This window comes from Astatotilapia calliptera, chromosome 23 (genome assembly GCF_964374335.1).
Source record: "Astatotilapia calliptera chromosome 23, fAstCal68.1, whole genome shotgun sequence".
NCBI classification, from domain to species: Eukaryota; Metazoa; Chordata; class Actinopteri; order Cichliformes; family Cichlidae; genus Astatotilapia; species Astatotilapia calliptera.
Window position 1 is genome coordinate 20,880,678 of NC_137443.1, and position 22,770 is coordinate 20,903,447.

The window sequence follows — 22,770 nt, forward strand, 5'->3', positions numbered from 1 at the left end:
TTTGAGACCTTAGTTTTCACAGGAACTACAGTATCCAGAGTCGTACGTAGTGAAGAGGTAAAATTATTAACAAGATGATCGACCTCTGTTGGAGTAGCGTTCAGATAGCTGCTCTGCTCTGTGTTGGTACAGGGCATTGAAGATGATAACAGTGGGTGGATTATATTCTTAAACTTACTTACAGCGCTTTCAGGAAGACATCTACTGTGATAGAGTCTACTCTTCACTGCTGTGTAATCAATTATTGTAAATGTAAATGTTATCAGAAAATGATCAGACAGGAGAGGGTTTTCAGGAAACACTGTTAAATGTTCAGTTTCTATGCCATATGTTAAAACAAGATCTAGAGTGTGATTAAAGTGGTGGGTGGGTTCTTTTACAGTTTGAGAGAAGCCAGTTTAGTCTAATAACAGATTAAATGCTGTGTTGAGGCTGTCATTTTTAGCATCTACATGGATGTTAAAATCACCCACAATAATTATTTTATCTGAGCTGAGCATTAAATCAGATAAAAAGTCTGAGAAATCAGAGAGAAACTCTGTGTAAGGCCCAGGTGGATGATAGATGATAACAAGTAAGACTGGTTTCTGAGTTTTACAGCTGGGGTGGACAATGTTAAGCATCAGGCTTTCAAATGAATTAAAAGTCTGTCTTGGTTTTTCGTTGATTAATAGGCTGGTGTGAAAAATTGCTGCCACACCGCCCCCTCGGCCTGTGCTTCGAGATTTCTAGTAGTTAGAATGACTCGGGGGTGTTGATTCATTTGAACTAACATAATCATCTTGCTGCAACCAGGTTTCTGTAAGGCAGAGTAAGTCGATTTGTTGATCAATTATTAAGTCATGTACTAACAGAGACTTGGAGTTGAGAGACCTAATATTTAATAATCCACATTTCACTGTTTTACTCTTTGGTTCAGATGTGGATACTGTATAGATCTTTCTTTGTGATTTTTTATGTTTAAGTTGTTTATTGCTGGTTTTTAGTTTATCTTTTGTCTGTTTGGGAGCTGACATAATGGAGATGGAGATGGTTTTTTTTTTTTGGTTTTTTTTTTTTGGTTTTTTTTTTGGGGGGGGTACCAGGAGGAGAGAAGCTGCAGAGAGGCGTGTAAGACTCCTGGTCCCAACTCTGGATAGTCATATTTTGGGGGGTTTAATAAACTTGTCCATATTTCTGGAAATGAGAGCTGCTCCATCCAAAGTGGGATGGATGCCGTCTCTCCTAACAAGACCAGGTTTCCTCCAGAAGGTTTGCCAATTATCTTTGAAGCCCACATTGTTTCTGGGACACCACTCAGACAGCCAGCAATTTAAGGAGAACATGCGGCTAAACATGTCACTCCTGGTCTGATTTGGGAGGGGACCAGAGAAAACGACAGAGTCCGACGTTGTTTTGGCAAAGTTACACACTGATTCAATATTGATTTTAGTGACCGCCGATTGGCGTAACCGGGTGTCATTACTGCCGACATGAATTATGATTTCACTGAATTTACGTTTACCCTTAGCCAGCAGTTTTAAATTTCCCTCAGTGTCGCCTGCTATGGCCCCAGGAAGACAACTGAATATGGTTCCCGGTGTCTCTAGCTTCACATGTCTGAGAACAGAATCACCAATTACCAGAGTTTGACCCCCGGCAGGTGTGTCGCCGAGTGGGGAAAAACCGTTAGACACATGAACAGATTGGTGGTGTACCTGGGGCTTCTGTTTAGGACTATGCTTCCTCCTCACCGTCACCCAGCCGCCCTCTTTCCCCAGCTGCTTAGGGTCTGCCGGGGAACAGCTAGCGGGGCCTACGCTATCTTCGGCTGCACCAGCTACAGGGGCCTGGGTAGCTACAGGTGAATGAAAGGTGCGAAGCCGAGTCTCCAATTCAGTAATCCTGGCCTCCAGAGCTGCAAATATGCTACATTTGTTACAAGTATCATTACTGCTAAAGGAGGCCGAGGAGTAACTAAACATCTGACACAATAAGCAGGAAAGTGCAGAAGGGACAGGTGAAGTAGCCATGGTGGTAGCGAGTCGGCTACGAGCTAAGCTAGCAAAACAGTACAGACACAGTGAGTGAAAACTTTGGCTATAAATTAGGTAGTGAGTACACAGAAAGTGTGCTTCGGATGAAACACATGAAGATTATACTATGAAAAAGAATGTATTTAAAGTTTTTAATTAAATTGCTAAGCAGATAAGCTACTCAAAAACATCACTGTGTTTGAGCAGGAACTGGAAGTGATACTCTACCGCAGAGAGAGCGAACACCAAGTGACAGCGCCACCAAGAGTGACTGAGTTTCTTACCTGCCATAGAGTGTGTTTAATCTCACTTTCTTAGTCCCCTGAGTTTGTAGCATCATGTTAGTTTTTAGTTTGAGTAACTCCTGAGGTTAGATTTATTCCTCTCGCCTTTTGTTCTTGTTTAGTGTTTTTGCCTTTAACTATTTTCCCTTGTGTCACCTTCGCTTGCTGAAATAAAATCTTGCTTTTTGCTCATCCTCCGAGCTTCAGAGTGGTGTCTGCACCTGAGTCCTTTAACCTGTATTGGCCGTCGTGACATAAAACCACATACATACATAGTGTCATGGTCCTGAGCCTGCCGACTCAGGGTTTTGTGTTTCTTTATGCGTTTGTTTATTCTGAGTATGTATTCTGTTATGATTTGCCATTTGTTAGGTTTCTGTTCTGTGCCTGCCCTGATCCCACTTCTGTGTTCTGCCTGTCTATGGTGTCACACTGTCTGTTTGTGAACCTGTCTTTTTAGTTCAGTGCCTTGTCTGGTTCTCTGTGTCTGAGTTTCCTGTTTTATTCTGAAGGTCCCTGTCTCATGTGAGTGTGTTCAGTTTACGTTTCCCCTGTCCCGTCGGCTCTGATTTCTCCCAGGTGTGTTGCCCTCCTGTCTCTCATCCCCTGATTACTGCTGTGTGTATTTTAGCCCTGTGTGTTCTCCTGCTTGTTGCCGGTTTGTCTGTGTTCCACGGTGCCCTGTTCCTCGTCTCTCTGCCTCTCACCCCGTTTGGTATCATTTAAGGTTTGTTGTTTAGTTTTCCCAGTTTAGGTTTCTTTAGTTTTGTCATCCCTCATTGCCTGTTTTGCCACTACGCCACTTTGTAAATAAACATCACTAGCATTATCATCTACTGCCTGCATTTTGGGTCCTTTCTCCCTCCAACATCACACGGCTCACCTCGGCAGCCGTGACAGTACGAACCGGCCACAATGGACCCAGCAGCATTCAACCCGACCGAGGAGCTTCGGGGGGGATATTATTAACTCTGTGGATAAATTAATCAACTTATGGCTGGAGCACGAGGGGAGAGAATTCCGTCAGGCCATAGCTAATCGGCTGCAGCGCTTAGTTTCTGGTCTCCCCTGGTTGCTCAGCTCACTTCATCCACTCGCACAGAATTTTGTTCTGAACGAACTTTGTCTTCACCCCCCGGTTGCTACCACCCACCCTGCAACTCATGCTTCGCTGCCTGTCCTGATGGAGGATGCTCTGCCCGGCCTGTCAACACAGCCTTCACAAGGGAAACGGCGCTCACGCCGTCAACGCTCCTCACCACAGTCGGACCTAGGGATTTCAGAGCGGCCGGCTGTGGTGAGTGGACAGGACAATAGTATTGGTTTGAACTGTGGGACTGTTTACTCAGGGGTTATGTTCTGTACGGCAAAGGACAATGACTGCTTATCGCCTGTTCAGTCTACTGCTCAGCTACCTTCAACCCAGTTTCCAGTGTCACCTACACAGCAGCCTGTAGCTCAGTTAGCCGCCCGGCCTCAAGCTCAGTTAGCCGCCCGGCCTCAAGCTCAGTTAGCCGCCCGGCCTCAAGCTCAGTCTCCAACTCCACCACAGTTGTCATTTCAACCTTTACTTCAGTTGCCCTTAGTTCAGCCTCTATTTCAGCAGCCACTAGCCCGGTGACCTGTGTCACCTGCTCCTCCAGTACGACAAGCTAAATCAATTCTATCCGAAGGGAATTGTTTTTCATTCGTCCATTGTAAGTAGAGAGACAAACCCATAAATAATGTAATCGTTCCTCAAAAGCTGGCCTGTTTAGAGACAGTAACTCTCTCCAGGGCCTCCCCAGAGTCTGAGTTTCAATCCGCAGTCGACTCTGGACCCCTGGAGGCTAAAAAGTCAGAAAGTTGTCACTTCAAACCAGTCACTGGTGCAAAGAGAGTACCTTGCTCCAGGGCATCTCAGCATGGAGGGAAAGCTTAATGCACGAGATGGTAAGAGCTGTTGGGACTAAAAAAAACTGAGCGGAAAGCTACAGACATCTGAAAACTGAGTTTTTAATTTTCAGTGAGATCACCAGGACTAGCAAAGCTTCACCATTGCAGGGAGTCATTGTATTCACTGAACCCATCAAAACATCACTTCATGGACCTTGCGTCTGTGTGTGGACAGACATAACATGACCTAATTATACACTACTTCTCCACAGAGTGGACAAGGAGAGAGCAGAGGTCTCCACTGGTCAGTCTGCACAGCAGCGTCAAACACACCTGGACTCTGTGTTTATGGTCTGTACTACTACTTTTACATGTGGTTTTTTTTCGGTCACCTCTATGCTGCACTTTGTAGACCAGTGGATTGTCATTGTGTCCAATATGAATCAGATTTTTGGTTCCATGATTTCAGTCCATTTGGGGGTGCCTGTAGCTCAGGAGGGGAGCAGGTCAGTTACTAATCAGAAGGTTGGTGGATCAAACCTTGGCTGGTAAATGTTCTGGACAAGATACTAAACCCAAAGTTCTCTCTGATGCAACCATCAGAGTGTTAAAGTTGTGGCATGTTGTATAAAGTGCTCTGAATGCACAGAGTGTAGAAGAGCTGTATGAGAACCAGTGCATTTCAAGATTGTTTATTTGTCACCTGCATAGTTATAGAAGTACAACACGCAGTGAAATGTAACATGATACGCTCGACTGTGCAAAAAAACAAGAGAGAGAGAACATTATATACTGGGAGTGAATATATACAAAGATGACATTATATCCAATAAGTGAGTGAGTTATATATATTATATAAATAAAATAAAACAATCTGGAAATTTACATTCAAATCTGAGAATGTACATTTTCTAAATGGTGTGTTAAAGTGTCTTGTGCCGTTGTGAATGGGGGGGATGGCCTGAGACTCAGGGCTCAGATGATTGCAGAAGTTGGAACAGTGTATTGCTGGGATGGGACAGGTCCTTCAGTATCTGAGCTGCTCTAGTCCAGCATCTCCTGGTGTAAATGTTCTGTAGGGAGGGGAGGCCAGCCCTGCAGCAGCGTTCTGCTGTACGGATCACTTTCTGAATAGCTTTTTGGTCCTTAACATAGCTGTTCCCATACCAGGATGCAATGTTCTGTGTGAGGATGTTCTCCATAGCGCCTGTATAGAAAGACCGCTCGGTAACTCATATGGTCTTCTTTTCCAGCGGCTGGAGGACAACATTATGATGTTTGTGAAGAATGAGCTGAAGAAAACCAAAAAGGTTCTGAGTCCAGATGACCCAGAAACCATAAAAAGCCAGAGGGAGGATAAGGAGATGTTTGAAGGTGAGGATGAAGATCAAAGAAAGAGCTGCAGAGAAGCATTTCTGAAGATCACATTACACTTCTTGAGGAGACTTAAGCAGCATGAGATGGCTGACCATCTGCAGAGCAGTAAGAGAATTTCTCTAAAGATTGCATATTGATCTTTCCTAATATCTCAAGAAATGGACCAATATCTATTCACTCATTTATCCTTTCGGGGTACTGAAAGGCTATGATATTTATTATATAATAATTAATTTATCTGAATTACTTATTTTCAGAAATATTTGCTCCACTCTATAAACGTGAACTTAAAGCCCAACTGAAGAAGAAGTTCCAGTGTGTGTTTGAGGGAATCGCTAAAGCAGGAAACCCAACTCTTCTGAATCAGATCTACACAGAACTCTACATCACAGAGGGAGGGACTGCAGAGGTCAATGATGAACATGAGATCAGACAGATTGAAACAGTATCCAGGAAATCAAAGGGACCAGAAACAACAATCAGACAAGAAGATATCTTTAAATCTTCACTTGGAAGAGATGAACCAATCAGAACGGTGCTGACAAAGGGAGTGGCTGGCATTGGGAAAACAGTCTTAACACAGAAGTTCACTCTGGACTGGGCTGAAGACAAAGCCAATCAGGAAATCCAGTTCATATTTCCATTCACTTTCAGAGAGCTGAATGTGCTAAAAGAGGAAAAGTTCAGCTTGGTGGAACTTGTTCATCACTTCTTTACTAAAACTAAAGAATCAGGAATCTGCAGGCTGGAAGACTTCCAGGTTGTGTTCATTCTTGATGGTCTGGATGAGTGCCGACTTAGTTTGGACTTCAACAAAACTAAAATCCTGACTGAAACAAGAAAGTCCACCTCATTGGATGTACTGTTGACAAACCTCATCAAGGGGAACCTGCTCCCATCTGCTCGCCTCTGGATAACCACACGTCCTGCATCAGCCAGTCAGATCCCTTCTGAGTGTGTGGACCTGGTGACAGAGGTCAGGGGCTTTACTGACCCACAGAAGGAGGAGTACTTCAGGAAGAGATGAGGAGATGAGGAGCAGACCAGCAGGATCATCTCCCACATCAAGACATCACGAAGCCTCCACATCATGTGTCACATCCCAGTCTTCTGCTGGATCACTGCTACAGTACTGGAGGATGTGCTGAAAACCACAGAGGGAGGACAACTGCCCAAGAACCTGACTGAGATGTACATTCACTTCCTGGTGGTTCAGGCCAAAGTCAAGAGGATCAAATATGATGGAGGAACTGAGACAGATCCACACTGGAGTCCAGAGAGCAGGAAGATGATTGAGTCTCTGGGAAAACTGGCTTTTGATCAGCTGCAGAAAGGAAACCTGATCTTCTATGAATCAGACCTGACAGAGTGTGGCATCGATATCAGAACGGCCTCAGTGTACTCAGGAGTGTTCACACAGATCTTTAAAGAGGAGAGAGGACTGTACCAGGACAAGGTGTTCTGCTTTGTCCATCTGAGTGTTCAGGAGTTTCTGGCTGCTCTTCATGTCCATCTGACCTTCATCAACTCCGGAGTCAATCAGCTGGAAGAACAACAAACAAGCTCTCAGACAGAGAACGACTTCTATCAGAGTTCTGTGGACAAGGCCTTACAGAGCCCAAATGGACACCTGGACTTGTTCCTTCGTTTTCTCTTGGGTCTGAAAACTAATAAAATTTGTTTGCAAGGCCTGGTGACACAGACAGGAAGTAGCTTACAGACCAATCGGGAAACGGTTCAGTACATCAAGAACAAGCTCAGTGAGAATCTGTCTGTAGAGAAAAACATCAACCTGTTCCAGTGTCTAAATGAACTGAATGATCGTTCTCTAGTGGAGGAGATCCAACAGTCCCTGAGTTCAGGAAGTCTCTCCACTGATAAACTGTCTCCTGCTCAGTGGTCAGCTCTAGTCTTCATCTTACTGTCATCAGAAAAAGATCTGGATGTGTTTGACCTGAAGAAATACTCTGCTTCAGAGGAAGCTCTTCTGAGGCTGCTGCCAGTTGTCAAAGCCTCTAAAAAAGCTCTGTAAGTCATGATGTTTTTATAATTTAAATTCAGTTTACAAACAGAAAACTCTTGCTATTCCATTCTTCTTATTATACATATATCTTTTTAGGCTGAATAGCTGTAACCTGTCAGAGAGAGCATGTGGAGCTCTGTCCTCTTCTCTTCAACTAGAAGACTGTGAGCTCAGAGATCTAGACCTGAGTAACAACAACGTGCAAGACTCAGGTTTGACACTACTGTTTTCTCGACTGAAGACTACAAACTGGAAGCTGGAAACGCTCAGGTCAGATTATGTTGTTTATGATTTGACTTGAAATCTGCAACATAAAAGCTACATTTAGTTTTTGTACTGACATATCCTTACTCTTGGTATGGTATTACGGTAAATACCATGATGGTGGTGTGCTAGGTCGCAGCGGCCACACCGTGTCGAAATCATGGTGCAATTTTCGTGTTTTTACTCAAGTTCTACTTGAGTCCTGGTTCATTATATAGCTGTAATGTATGTCGGAACTACAGTCAAACACTTCTATAACCACCAACAACTTTTGGATTTAGGAAAACACCATTAAACTCAACCAGATGGAGACAAAGTGGAGAAATTGCGCTGCTGCAGCATTCTGCAAGCTCTGAACAGACGGGCTACGGCACCACCACATCTTAGCGTCCGCCTGGAAGTCCATCGAAAACGGTGTCGGCGAGGAAGTGGAAGTGCAGTAAGCGAGCCGGTATCCATGCCGGTATACCGCGCTTCCATCACTACTCTCCAACATGTGCTCCATAGAAAACAAACTGGACTGTTTGAGACTACAAATAAACTCCAGGAAAGAAACAAGGCACTGCTTTGTTCTTATTTTTACTGAAACATGGCTACACGGAGGCATCGTAGACCACGCTATCCAGCTAAATGGCTAGATAGCTACCGTGCCGACAGAGACCCCCTATCATCGGCAAGACACATGGCGGTGGACTGTGTGTTTACTTCAATAACAGCTGGAGTAGGAATGCTCCAATTGTGTCTGTGCAATTTTTAGAACTTGTGGAGGCCTTAGCAGTCAGATGCAGGCGTTTTATATCCCAAGAGAGTTTACTGTGGTGATCATTGTTGCTGTTTACATCCCACCTAGTACTAGCACTAATGCTAAAGCTAGTGGAGCACGCAGTGAACTCTACAAGATTATCAGTGATCTGCAAACAGCCCACCCTGACAGCTTCCTCATTGTCGCTGGGGATTTTAATAATGCAAAACTTAAATCAGTTCTACCCAAATTTCATCGGAACATTGACTTTGCAACAAGAGGGGACAACATGTTATACCTTGTTTACACAAACATCCAGCATGCATACAAGGCTTCATGCAACAGGCCCAGGTTCTTGGAGACACTGAAGAGCCCAATAAGAGATTAATGTTTCAGTGTGTCACAGATCAAACTCTACATTTCCATCAGCATAAAAGAGATTCAGCAGCAGATCAGAATCAAGTAGAGCAACATTTATACATTTTCTAAATTCCCAAATTCATACATGCGCATTCCTTTGACAATGTGACACACAGATTGCACTTCAGTGGATTTTAGTACAGTGGGCAGTGCATTCCCCTTGCACACACTTATAAGACACAAATTTTCTTTTCTTTTTTTTTTTACCTGTTTAGTTATATATATATTTAATTATTTATATAATGGAAACATGGACATAATATGTAGACTCTCAGCTTTTATTTGAGGGTACTCATATTCAAATTGGATGAAGGATTTAGGAGTTTCAGCTACTTTAAAGGGACTAAAAGACTCAAAAGCTATTTCATGGGAAGGTGTGAGCAATTCCTTCTTTATGTCATTATCAATTAAGCAGATAAAAGGCCTGGAGTTGATTTGAGGTGTGGTGCTTGCATTTGGAAGATTTTGCTGTGAACAGAAAACATATGGTCAAAGGAGCTCTCCATGAAACAAGCCATCCTTAAGCCTATCTGAGAAATTGCTACAATATTAGGACGTCCAGGGAAGACAATAGTGCTGGATGACTGCAGAATGATTTCCATGTTGAAGAGAAACCCCTTTACAACATCCAACAATGTAAACAAACACTCTCCACGAGGTAAGCGTATTGATATTCAAGGCTACCATAAACAAATGACTGCATTTACTGCAAGGTGCAAGCCACTCATAAGCCTCAAGAATAGAAAGGCTAGATTGGACTCTAAAAAAGCCAGCACAAAAAATGTTTTTTGGACAGATGAAACCAAGAACACCGTCTACCAGAATGATGGCTAGAAAAAAAAGTATGATGATGTGACACAGGACAGAAGCAGCTGAATAAATTCTGATGTGTTCAGAGATGTATTGTTTGCTCACATAAATGCAGTCAAACTGATTGGGTGGTGTTTCATAATACAGTTGGACAATGACCCAAAACAGCCAAAGTAACCCAGGAGTTTATCAAAGCAAAGAAGTGGTAGTATCTTGAAAGGCCAAGTCAGTCACCTGATCTTAACCCAAATGAGCATGGATTTCACTTGTTGAAGACTAAACTACAGACAGAAAGGCCAACAAATGTCTCTTTCTGGACAACTTCTCTTAACTTCAACTTAAGGATGTTCCAGCTGTCTAACGGATTTGCTTCTCCATAGTGGTCAGATGTCTGTCTGTGTTAACGGGAACGTGGAGCTCAGTGATGGTGTAGCTAACTTCTGTGTGGCTCTTATGGGGTTGTTGTTTTTTTGTTTTTTGTTTTTTTTTTTTGGGGGGGGGGGGGATCTCTCTTTTTGTTTTCTGTTTTTGTTCTTTTTCTTTTTTCTCATTGCTTGTTTGGTAAATAATAAGAGAGGAAAACAATGTTCCAACATGAGAAATTCTGTTTTGTATTCATTGTAAACAGTTTGTGTTTTTCGTCTTCTTTTTTTCTTTATAAACTATATCCACAAATACTCAATAAAAATGTTTTGAATTAAAAAAAAGAAAGGCCAACAAACAAACGGCAAATGAAAGTCACTGCAGTAAAGTCACTGGGCATTAAAAAGGAGAAAACCCAGCATCTGGTGATATCTATGAGTTCAAGACTTCAAGACTGTCATTGCCAGCAAAGGGGTTTCAAGCATTAGAAATTAACATTTTGTTTTCAGTTATTTAATTTGTCCAATTATAGGGATTGTTTTACAAAAGATCCTTTCCTCCCTTCCAGAACTGAGTTCTAATGGTGGAATGACAAGGCATATAAAATTTAATAACACAAGTAATTCAATGTAATTGTCCTCTTTAAAAAAAAAGTCGTAATCTTAAGAATATTGAAATGTGCGCAATTTCGTTCAAAGAAAAGCTTATTCACATGTTTTGAAGTGTTTCATCAATGCACTGCAGGAAAAAAAAAGCAACTTCACACAAATAACAAAATTTAACAAAATGATTAATCCTTCTGTTATTCCTGCATTTGGCGGTTGAACTTAAGAAAAGTTGTAATATACAGGTCTGTCCATATAAATGTACTATTTTGTTTCTCCATGAACACTGAAGCTGTTATCACTTGTTAGATACCACACAGAAATCCAAAAGCTAGTGAAAACAGTAGTATTTTTTTTTGGCACACAAAGTCGAAGAAATGTCTGAAACGAATGACCTCCTCTAACAAATTTCTGTCATGTTGGATCAATGTTCTTAAATTACTAATATTACAGTTCTCAAATTTGAAGAAACCCTTGTTCTTTTATTTATATGACTCCCTACAGGTAAACTATTTGATCTAGATGTTAGTTTGGTACTACGTAGGCACACAAATTTGAATAAATTTTACTCAGTTTTAAATACATCAATCTTTACTGATGCCATTGCCTCTAGGATTCATAATAATTTATTAAAATGTTGAATGTCAGTTTGTTTGTTGTTTTTTATAGTTCCTTTTTAGGACTTTTGTGGAATGTCTGAGTAGGATTTTCTTTTTGAGTGAGTTGTTTTAATACAAACAAATGTCACTGGTATACCAAACCATTTATTATATATTTTGAAGCAGTTGTGCATCACATGAGAAAAATGTGTAGGTGACTATGTTTTTCTTTCTTTGTTTGTGACTGTAACTTAATATTTGAGTATAAAACCCCACCCACAAAAAAAAGTATATCGCTGACCACAAAACACCTTCAGAACCATTCAATTTTAGTTTCAGAATATATTTTAAAAGCCATGTACCTTTGCTTTCTGAACGAAGACCACCAACTTTCAATCCGTTGATTTGTAGTTGAGGTACCATACATATGACTGTGGGCTCCTGCAAGTTCATCTCCATGGTCTGATCTTAAAGCACAGTGAATGGCTGCCATTGTGCCATTTTCTGTGAAGGCATGCTGGAAGTTGACCAAACCGTGACAAGCACTCCATATAATATTTTGCAATGATACCTGGGTCATTATTTGAGCTGCCACAGCTGAGCCACATAACTTTCCTTGAAAATCCATCGACACATGCACTAATAGCAACACCAAAGGGCTTCAGCTTATCATAACCATCCACATGCCACACTTGATTTGGTCCTTCTGAAAAATATCCTCTTCGAACAAACCTGCGTTTACAGCGACGCTTAACACCATATGGATCTAGTCTTGAGAGTATGTGCATTACATCATTTCTTTTAACTTTCAGATTATACTTTTGTCGCAGTGTCTGACACATGGATCTGTAACCCAGAAGCTGACCTGAGCCTCTCAGTTCTTGTGTAACAGTGGAAATGACAATGTCAGTGGGAGTAAAGTCTGTCCTTCTAGTCATTCCAGCATCTTTTAGCCTCCTCTTTAATGTTCTCAGACTCATACAAATATTATGCTTGTTTTCAAGAAAATCCAGGATCACTTCATATGTATGGCCCTCAGAGAAATACTTATTGATGATGTCTGTGACTGAGACTGGGCCTAAGGTTGAAGAGAAAACATGAAAAGATAATTACGACCGCAGGAATCCACAAATGCACTTAATAAGTGTTTTTAAAAAAAATACCACATCTGAAACAAGTCTCAATAAACATGACTCAAGTATTTAATCTTCTTGATGTGTGCTTAAATAAAGGCCAGCAAAAGCTCAAAGAACATGGACCAGGATTCAGGACTTATCACTCTCATTAAGACCTCTATGCTGACAACTCAAAATGAGCAAAATTAGAGAAGTTAGAAGAATTTCGTCACTGTGTACATATGCCCTATTAAGTCATAAACTAGTTTTTAAAATTATGCCATAGAACCGGTGGCAGGCTTAAACCAGAATACAGTTCTTAGTACATACCAGTTCATGCCTTTTCGTTTTTGGAATTCTGATTTATCTTTGCATACAGAGTCTTTAACAATACAAAAACCTTAGAATAAGCAAATGAATATAGTACTTTGGAATGGCACATCAATAATAATCCCCCCCAAAAAAAGTTTAACACGCATTACTGAAGCTACTGTGGTGTATATAAGTCATTATGAAGCAATTAAAAGGTGAGCAATAAATACTAGAACTTAGGAAAGTGAAGTGCTACCATTCTCTATAAAAGGTGCTAAAACTTGAATGTTAGTTCCACAGGACCCACAAAAAACTCCAATTTGCCCCACTAGCTGGATTCCACAATATGGACAATACATTGCCTGATGAAGGCAATGCCAAATTAAAACCTGAACACATTAACTGCAATATTCCTTAATGACTTTGACTTATTAGTATTTGTTCTCGAGTTTAAAAAAGCTTCATTTCTAAGGCTACATTAAACATTACCTTTGTTAGAATTATCTTTGAATATATAATCCAGATATCTGTAGTATTATTAGAATCATGAGATTACAACATATTTACCTCTCCTCCACTTCTTTGAAGTGTCTCCCAGTCCTAGCGCACTGGTTAGCATGTTTTGGTTCGTGCAACTGGTCCGTCGGGTTATTGTCTCCCCAGGAACATTTCCGTTGTCTTTTTTCCTATTTCCGTTGTGCTTTGTGTGCTTTTGCAGCGCTTTTCTTTTTGCAGCGTTTTTCTTTTTGCAGCATTTTTCTTTTTGCAGTGCAGCGTTTTTCTTGAAATTGCAGTGCAGCGTCTTTCTTTTTGTAGCGTTTTTCTTTTTGCAGTGCAGCGTTTTTCTCGAAGTTGCAGTGCAGCGTCTTTCTTTTTGCAGCGTTTTCCTTTTTGCAGCATTTTTCTTTTTGCAAGTGCTTTCTGAAGTTGCAGTCCGTTTGGCCTCTCAGGGCCACCGTACATCTCCCCTATATGGCTCAACTCCTTTAATGGTCCACCATATACAAGCACAGGTGAGCCCATAAATGGAAGGAAGTAAACATGCCTTACTAAATAAGCAAACCAGAACCTTACATAGAATGTGCCTGCAATTAAACACTATAGCTATTGCCTCCCCATCATCCTACATGTAGAGGAGGGACAGAAAAATATCTGAACATGCAGTTCAGGACAAAGTTTACAATTTTAAGTACAACAATGACAACTTTTATCAAAATCACTCCAACAGGGGCCACAGTGGCAAAAGCTCTATCACCTTTAGTTCTCATCTTTTGGTCAGAAGCCAATAAAAAGTGAGTTACAGTAGTCCAAGCATAAAGAAATAAATGTATGTATAGCAATCTCCAGTTCAGAGCGAGATACAATACATCTTAATTTAGCAACATTTCTTAAATGATAAAAACAAGACCGAACCAGAGATTTGACATGACCATCCAATGTGAGAGTCGAGTCAAAAGTTACACCTAAATTCCTGATAGAGGATTTAACATAGACCAAAAGAGGACCAAGGGCTTACACTATCTGGGGTAAAAATCTGTCAGGAGCGCATACAAGGACTTCAGTTTTACCCTCATTAAGTTTGAGGAAGTTAACAGCCATCCAACGTTTGATCGAATCTAAGAAGTCATTCAGAAACTGGAGCTTAGATAAATCTTGGGGCTTAAAAAATGTATAACTGCATCTCATCAGCATAACAGTGATAGGAAATGTCCTCGGAGGGGTTCATTATACGTTGGAGGGGAAGAAGCTATATTAAAAACAATAAAGGCCCCAAAACAAAACCTTGAGGGACACCGTAAGTAAGGGAGGTAGAGGATGACCTGAAATAAGAGACCGTCACAGAAAAACATTGGTTATGTAACTATGAGGAGAACCACTCCAAGGCAGTTCCAGATATACCAACCCAATATTTTAGCCTTTCAAGCAAAATGGTGTGGTTAACTGTGTCAAAAGCCGATGTTAGGTCCAGAACAGAGCAGAACAGAACATTTTCCTGCATCATTACTCATAAAAATGTCACTAGAGACTTTAAGAAGGGCTGTTTCCGTAGAGTGAACTCTCTGAAAGCTGGACTGAAACTTGTCAAAAAGGCTGTGTTTGTCTAGAACTGCTATAAGTTGCTTAGCCACAACCTCTTCTAGAAGGTTAGCAATTAATGGTAATTGGTGACTATCTATATCTATACTGCACATAAAACATGATATAATTGCTATAATAAATGCGAATTGAGAGATAAACAGGAGAGACATTTTCATCGATGCAGAAGACAATCAATGAACTCGCTTCACAGCTGACTGTCATGAATGACTGTTTTTTTAGTTTCAAAGAGACATGAGGGGTACTCCCCAAAGTCTGGCCTGGATCAGTGTCTGTGGTTACCATACTTACTGGAAAAGCTACTGTGAATTAAACAGATGGCATAACTTACCGGCGATATGACTCTTTACATTTTTCATTACAAAAGAAATGTACGAATTAGTTAATTTAAAGTTATCATATTTATAGTTATCAGTGTCATAGAATTCCAGTCTAACACATATGAGCATCAGATCAAATCACAGGGCTGCTGTACATCGAAGGACCAGCAGGTGTCAGTACTTCCAAATTAGCGGTTAAACAAGGCTTCGTGTGATCTGCCTTTTGGTGAAGCAATTGGCCAGAAAGATTCGACACATTCATGGGGCTTCATCACATCATCACTATTTACAGTTTATAGCAGCACCATTACCGCTTGTGATTTGAAATGCATTCTGAGATACCTGGTTGTCCCAAGTCAACACTACCGCCAGTCCATAGCAATTGGTTGTCTAAGATCAAACTGTCTTCATTTACTGTGCGCGGTAAGCAATAAGATGTTACACAAGCTGGAGTGGCAGTGTTAACCCCACCCCTTGACTTTGATGGGTGACAAATGAAATTAATTAATGAACAAAGCAGCAGGGCCAGGAGTGCTAAAATGAATTAAGTAAATACATCATTAAATAATTAATTTAATATTTCAAAAATTGATTAATTAAATATATAATTATTAATTAAATGTCTCATTGATTAATTAATTTGGAAATAAATAATTTAATAACTGTTTTAAATTAAATTAATGACATTTAATAAATTATTTAATAACATGTTTAATTAATTAAGATTATATTTTATCAAGATCATATTTTTTTTCAAAGGTGCAGACCACAAAGTTTAACATGCTGTTATTTTTCTCATTATTGTCTCTACAGATTGAGTGTCTGTAATCTCTCAGAGAGAAGCTGTGAAACTCTGTCTTCACTTCTCAGCTCCCAGCCTTCCAGTTTGAGAGAGCTTGACCTGAGTAACAATGACCTGAAGGACTCTGGAGTGAAAGTTTTGTCTTCTGGACTAGAAAGTCTGTGTTGTAAACTGGAAACACTCAGGTCAGCATTCTTAAAATGGTCAATAGATGACTATTTCAAATCTTTAAGCAATGCAGGGCTTTCTGTTGTGATTTAAATTATCTACTGTATTATATTGTTCATCCTAATCTGTGCGATTTATCTGATCAAAAAATGAAAAACGTATAAATAAAGTGTTGGAAGTTGTCCAACATATTGAACATATTTATTTCAGATGTTTTTGTTGTCCTCACAAGGTAATATAAGATATAAAGACTTTTATAATATAGACTTAATTTGCTGTCATAATCTGGTCAGACGTCTCGCTTGCCCAATATTTTCATTAGAACCAAAAAGCAACAAAGCTGATGACACCCGAAACAGTCTCAGCCCTACTTTATGTATTTTTTGTCTTAATTTTTATTTCATTAATTTTTTATCATTTGCAGATTTTAAGGTTTAGATTGACTAATGGCTATTTTTAACTACTGCTTCAGTCATGTCATTTTTTAATGATTTTTGGCTGCAATTTTTCTGTTTGCATTTAGCTGTGTTGCTATTCTCTAAGAGTATTTGTCATGTCTACAGGCTGTCAGGCTGCCTGATCACAGAAGAAGGTTGCAAGTCTCTGGTCTCAGCTTTTAGCCTCAATTCTTCCCATCTGAAAGAGCTGGACCTGAGCTACAATAATCCAGGAGAGGCAGTAGTGAAGATGCTTGAGCAGCTAAGACTGGACACTCTGAGGTATGTAGATGGCCGTTACAACCACAAACACTGTCTGATAGATGAGGAAACTGACCCTGTCTGATTACTTAATGCTGGAAACTAGTGTAATTTGAATAATCACACATGTAGGAACATTTTTCCCATTCTGGTCTAACATAAACAGTAGATGTCTGTATGGGGTCTCAAAGGGCAAATTTTCTATCAACAACAATGGTGCAACCTGTTCTAACTGATGTGTGGAAAGGAACTTACATCTTTACTCTCTGACCTTTATTTAGATTAAGTTTTATCTGTGTGTAGAGACCACGCCCAGGACATGTTTAGCCCCTAATTCTTCCCCTAATTCTAGCATAAACTAGAATTAGGGGAAGAATTAGGGTTGTTTGCCTAGCTTAGAAAAAAAGAATTGTTAATATAAATGGATTACTAGGTCACTCAACCTAACTGGCCACCTACAAAAATAGGCTTTGCATTGCTAGTTTGCTGCTTCTGAGCGTTTACATCTGAGACTTGTTTGTGCTAAAATATCAAATTGATCTTCTGGACTTTGTGATGACACAGTCACAGTTACATAAAGTCAAAGTTAATTAACTTTGGTTGAAATTCAAATTCAATTATAATAAGAAATAATAATTACAGCAGAAAGCGAATACTAAGGAACAATGGAATGGAGCTGGTGGAGCAAACTGGGTCACCGGTTGGGGTGTTAGGCCCAGACTAGTGGGTGTTTTTGACTGTAAAGCCGGTCTAGCATTAACAACCTGTTACCCTGCAGCCTGCACTGCAGGATATGTACTGTGCCATTGAGAGCTCCAGAAAGAGCCTCCACGGTGGTCCTGCAGCCAACCAGCACTTCAGTCAAATGTTATTGATATTTTTGCATAAATAAATGAAGATGATGAGCCTTTAAACACACATACAAAAGGAACATGTAAACATATGCTATAATTCAGAGGTGTGGACTCGAGTCACATGACTTGGACTCGAGTCAGACTCGAGTCATTAATTTTATGACTTTAGACTTGACTTGAAAAAATGTTCTAAGACTTGTGACTTGACTTGGACTTTTACACCAATGACTTGGGACTTGAATTGGACTTGAACCGGTTTACTTGAAAAGACTTGATATTTTACCCCAAATACAAAATTTAACATGCATATTATATAGAGATTGAAAATGTGACGTCATTCACGGGTAGAACTGCAAAGGATTCTGGGAACTCGTGGCAAGCGGTACTAGCGCACGCAGGCTTTCAATTAAAATCAGTCACACAGCGATAAAAAGAAACACAAAAATGTCAAGAAGCCGTTGTATTATTAACTGCAATAGCCGGTCGCGTGACAGCCATGGGAAGCCGACGGGTAAAGAGATCGGTTGTTATCGGATTACCTCGTTGAAGAGAAATTGTTCGAGCCATGTTTCCGAAGTAACAAAGACGCGACGGATGGCCTGGATTGCAGCCATTCAAAGGTCAAATATAACGTCCCAGAACCCTCCAGCTCACAGGTTAGTCTGCTCCAAGCATTTACACAAAGGTCAGTGTTTTTTAGTAGTTAATACGTCACTTTCATAACATAACTGGTGATATAGGTTACAAGCAAGTCTGGCGCTGAACAGAAATTGTCGCGCTATGCTCCTTTATTTATTGTGCATAAATAGTGAATTGTCCTGACACAATATTGCGTTTCGCCTCTGTTATTATGGTACATTGACAAAAACATATACTTTTATTCACAGGATAAAACAGGTTTTTTGTATCACTAATTGCCCAGTACGATTACAGCATACAGTATTATTGTCACTGCTACATTTCTGTGATGCTACCAGAAATGATTTCCACTACTAATTAATTACCGTTGAGCTCAAAGGTCCTATTAATAAACGGTTAACGAATGTGTATTTATGACGACGATTTGTGAGACTGGTAAACTTATGATACGTGCGATGGTCTTTACTTTCTACACGGTGCATTTCAAGGTCCTGCACCCATCCGTCGTAAACTGTACCTGGGCTTGTTGCAGTGACCTGAAGTTACTAAACTTCATGAGTGTATGCACTCACTCCAAGAACCGTATGATTATAAATATGCATATAAATATGCTACGATGAGATAGCTGACTTCATCTAACTAGCAAATGTTGTCCAGGCTACGTTGGTGATACAGTTTTTTTAATGTGTATGATATTTTTGTCATGCGATTTTAAAGCCGGTCCTACAACCGCATCCAAGAATGACATGCAGCTTATCTCAGAACTGTCGGTGAAAATTATTATTGGAGCTAGGTTTAATTGAGCTGCATTTTAAAGAGGTGCAATTTCACAATTTGTGTATATTTTCTAAGTTCACTATTTTGTCATGTGTTGAGAAAAACACAGATTTTAAAATTACATGGTCTAATATTTACATTTAGCATAACTGCAACATTATTTTTTCGTTGTTTTTTTTTTTTTAAAGACTCGAAAGGACTTGAAATTCAAAGTTTCAGACTTGTGACTTGACTCGGACTTTTACACCAGTGACTTGAGACTCGACTCTGACTTGCCTGACATTACTTGAGACTTGACTTGAGACTTGAGGATAAAGACTTGAGACTTACTTGAGACTTGCAAAACAATGACTTGGTCCCACCTCTGCTATAATTATTTTAGTGTGATGCTGTGATACATCATATTGTGAAATATCACTGACATTACATACTGTGCTCAACTGAACTCTCAAATGTACAAATATTTGTTAGGATATATACTGTTATATACAGTTAGGAGAATATGAAATAAATCTATACATCATAAAGGTCAGCCAGAGGACAGAAGCAATCCGAAAACGACAAGTATGAGAATGAGAGTGAGTGAAACAGAGCAAGAGAATACAAAAACAGAAACAAATGAAAAGTGAAGTGACAATTGCTTCCTTTTGTCTTAACTGCAACTGCTTCTGTTTGCACATTGATCTGATTATTTATGAATTCTTGCCATTCACATTCAGGTTAAGTAGCAGCACATCACAGATGGGAAAATGAAAAGCAAGCAGGTCCCTCAGTGATCATCCACATGCAGAAAAATACAACATACCTGTTAATTAACAGGTCACAGAGTCACTGATATTGTCAATTTAGAACAAACAGAGAGAAGACAGAGACAGAGTCTGAACAAAAAAATAATAGATGATTTTATAGGGTGATGAAAGAGGAACTCTTCTCAGAATGAGTGGCAGGAAGCAGGAATGTTGACTTAATTTTAGGTAAATTAAGCTCATTGGCTATTCCTGCTGTTTGTGTCATATCACAATGGCATGTTGTATCATGTCTCATTTATTACAGTTATAATTGTTTACAGACTAAAGCATGGAATTGCAGATTTGTGTTCTAATACGTGGAGCTAGTAAATAAAATCTATGAATTATTCCATCCTGACTGAAGCATAACCTTTGTAAAAGCAATAGCAAAGATAGCAAAGGATACACTAATGATCATGAGGATCACATCATATTCTATGACCGCTACAGTAGCTCAAAATATGTGATGCACTGGCTGCTGCACTCTACCTGTACTAAATCATTTTTTTGGTACCCAGTCCCAGTCTTTATGTTTAATATGTACTCACTCCCTGACAGCATGAATGAATGTCACAGTGTGTTGAAATTGACTGTGACTGTGGCACATGTTGAATGCTCTCTGGACATCATGCTTAATAATAAAGATTATGATGTAATGTGCTAATCATTTTTGCTCTTTTGAAGTTTAGACATTTTCTTCAAGTGTATGTGTCAAAAAGTTGGATTTTTCCTTTATCAGTGTCTATCAGTATTTGTATGAGAGCGATGTAATGTCCACGTGTGCATGCTGAAAGAGACTGTGCTGGTCTGACCCCCCTCCTCCTTTCAGGGTGGAGCCTGCTGGAGTCCGATGGCTGACACCAGGTCTGAGGAAGTGTAAGTGTGTTTTTAATGTGATTCATAAAAAAAAAAACGGAAACATTTAACCACCTTCAAACTGTCACATCACTCATTCACATCTCTGATGTCAAAAGTCATCATCAAAGTGTCAATCAATGAACAGATGATGGATCAATAACTGCAGCTGGATTGTGTTTGTTTCTCCATCAGATTCCTGTCAACTCACAATCGACACAAACACAGTGAACAGAAACCTCAAACTGTCTGACAACAACAGGAAGGTGACACGTGTTTTATCGATTCCATTATATCCTGATCATCCAGACAGATTTGACTGGTATCCTCAGCTGCTGTGTAAAGATGAGCTTGAAGGTCGCTGTTACTGGGAGGTTGAGTGGAGAAGAACGGCTTGGTTATCAGTGAGTTACAGAGGAATCAAAAGGAAAGGAAGGAGTGATGAGTGTGTGTTTGGTTTAAATGATCAGTCCTGGAGTCTCAGATGCTCTAATGATGCTCATTCTGTCTGGCACAGAAGCATAAAAACGTCCGCCTCCTCCTCCTCTGTCTCTAACAGAGCAGCAGTGTATGTGGACTGTCCTGCTGGCACTCTGTCCTTCTACAGAGTCTCCTCTGACACTCTGATCCACCTCCACACCTTCAACACCACATTCACTGAACCTCTTTATCCTGGATTTGGGTTCTGGGCTCCATCGGATGGTTTGGCAAAGGGTATTATCGACATTTATGGCCCTCCTTTGAATAAACTATTATTTGACTTTGAGTCAGTGACTCTGTGTAGTTAGCGTTCCCCTGTTAGAGAAACAGCTCAGTCTGTACATATTTGGCTCTTTCAGTCAGAAACACATCATGAGATGTATGAAAGATGCTGATATTTTATTTTCAGTACATTTAGAATGATGAAATAACTCAACTTTAACATGTCAGTGGTGGCATTTGGAGAATTAAACCATCCTTTAGAAACTAGATATAAATATTATATTTTCCAATATGATTTTTTTCTGTGGTACAGATGACAATGAAAAGATATAAAACAGTCTGCAAATCATAAGTTATCAATTCAAATGATTATTAACACCATAAGAGAAGGTTTCCTGTTATTTGTACCACTCAGTTGGTCATGTGATCTGGCTGTGCAGTCCACCATAACTGACATTGCTTTCTATTTTGATATTTTCATGGTAAATAAACAGATTCTTGTTTAGCACTTTTCTGCACACATTCATACTCTGATGGATGATGGAGAGGGTTAGTATCTTGCTCAAGTATATTTTGCATGCCAACTGGAGCAGCCAGGGATTGAACCACCAACATTCTGATCATTAGATGCCTTGCTCTATCTCCTGAGCTATAGCCAGCCATCATCAAAGCCCTTTCTTAAATCCTCTCTCAGAGAATCTCAAACATGAGGAAGACAGGGAAGAGAGTGGACTCATTAGTAAAATGAAACACAGCCAATATTGACGTTTAAGACAAGGGAGGTAACAGAAATACTAAATATATATATATGGCAGTGGTCACCATGGCAACATCACTGTCATTTGCTGTGTATTGTATTGATCATAATCCTGTCGTTTGTATTTCTTTTTATTGTTACCATTTTTGTCTTTTTTTAACAAACTATTTTTATCTCTTGCCATTGTTTGCCAGTGAGTGAAACAAAATTTTGTTCCATCTTTCTGCAATAAAAAATATCTTTAATTCTTGCAAGTGTAGAGTTGTAGTTACTTACAGTGACCACTAGAGGCAAGTGATCCTAATAGTTTCCCTGGAACCGTCCAGTTCATCCACATAAATAAGATGGCTGGTTCCATCTTATTTATGTGTTTATATGTGTAAAAACCACAACCAATACAGCCTTCGTTCGAACAAAATCATACAATTGATTGTCCCAAAAATCAGAACAGAATTGGGGAAAAAGGCTTTTAAATATGCTGCCCCTGCTTCCTGGAATAATCTGCAGAA

General features: G+C 39.9%; 1 protein-coding gene and 1 pseudogene across 2 annotated transcripts in view; one reads left to right on the plus strand and one right to left on the minus strand.

Moving 5' to 3' along the window:
- The window catches only part of LOC113015721 (NACHT, LRR and PYD domains-containing protein 3-like), a 37,443-nt pseudogene extending 14,932 nt beyond the window's left edge, over window positions 1-22,511 (plus strand). Inside the window, exons 5-12 of the transcript XR_013905386.1 lie at window positions 4,447-4,525; window positions 5,428-5,656; window positions 5,809-7,579; window positions 7,671-7,844; window positions 16,035-16,208; window positions 16,755-16,910; window positions 20,777-20,823; window positions 20,998-22,511. The product of XR_013905386.1 is annotated as an NACHT, LRR and PYD domains-containing protein 3-like (transcript). The remainder of the gene's footprint in view (window positions 1-4,446; window positions 4,526-5,427; window positions 5,657-5,808; window positions 7,580-7,670; window positions 7,845-16,034; window positions 16,209-16,754; window positions 16,911-20,776; window positions 20,824-20,997) is intronic.
- Window positions 858-2,598, minus strand: LOC145424338 (uncharacterized). The gene has a single exon (XM_080297586.1). It carries the CDS (start codon window positions 2,010-2,012, stop codon window positions 1,140-1,142), a length of 873 nt encoding a protein of 290 aa, XP_080153712.1. The 5' UTR covers window positions 2,013-2,598; the 3' UTR covers window positions 858-1,139.
- Window positions 22,512-22,770: the final 259 nt, after the last annotated feature.

What these genes read in the sequence shown, in the direction of transcription:
- LOC145424338 (XM_080297586.1), bottom strand. Translation starts at nt 2,012, where the DNA reads ATGGCTACTTCACCTGTCCCTTCTGCACTTTCCTGCTTATTGTGTCAG.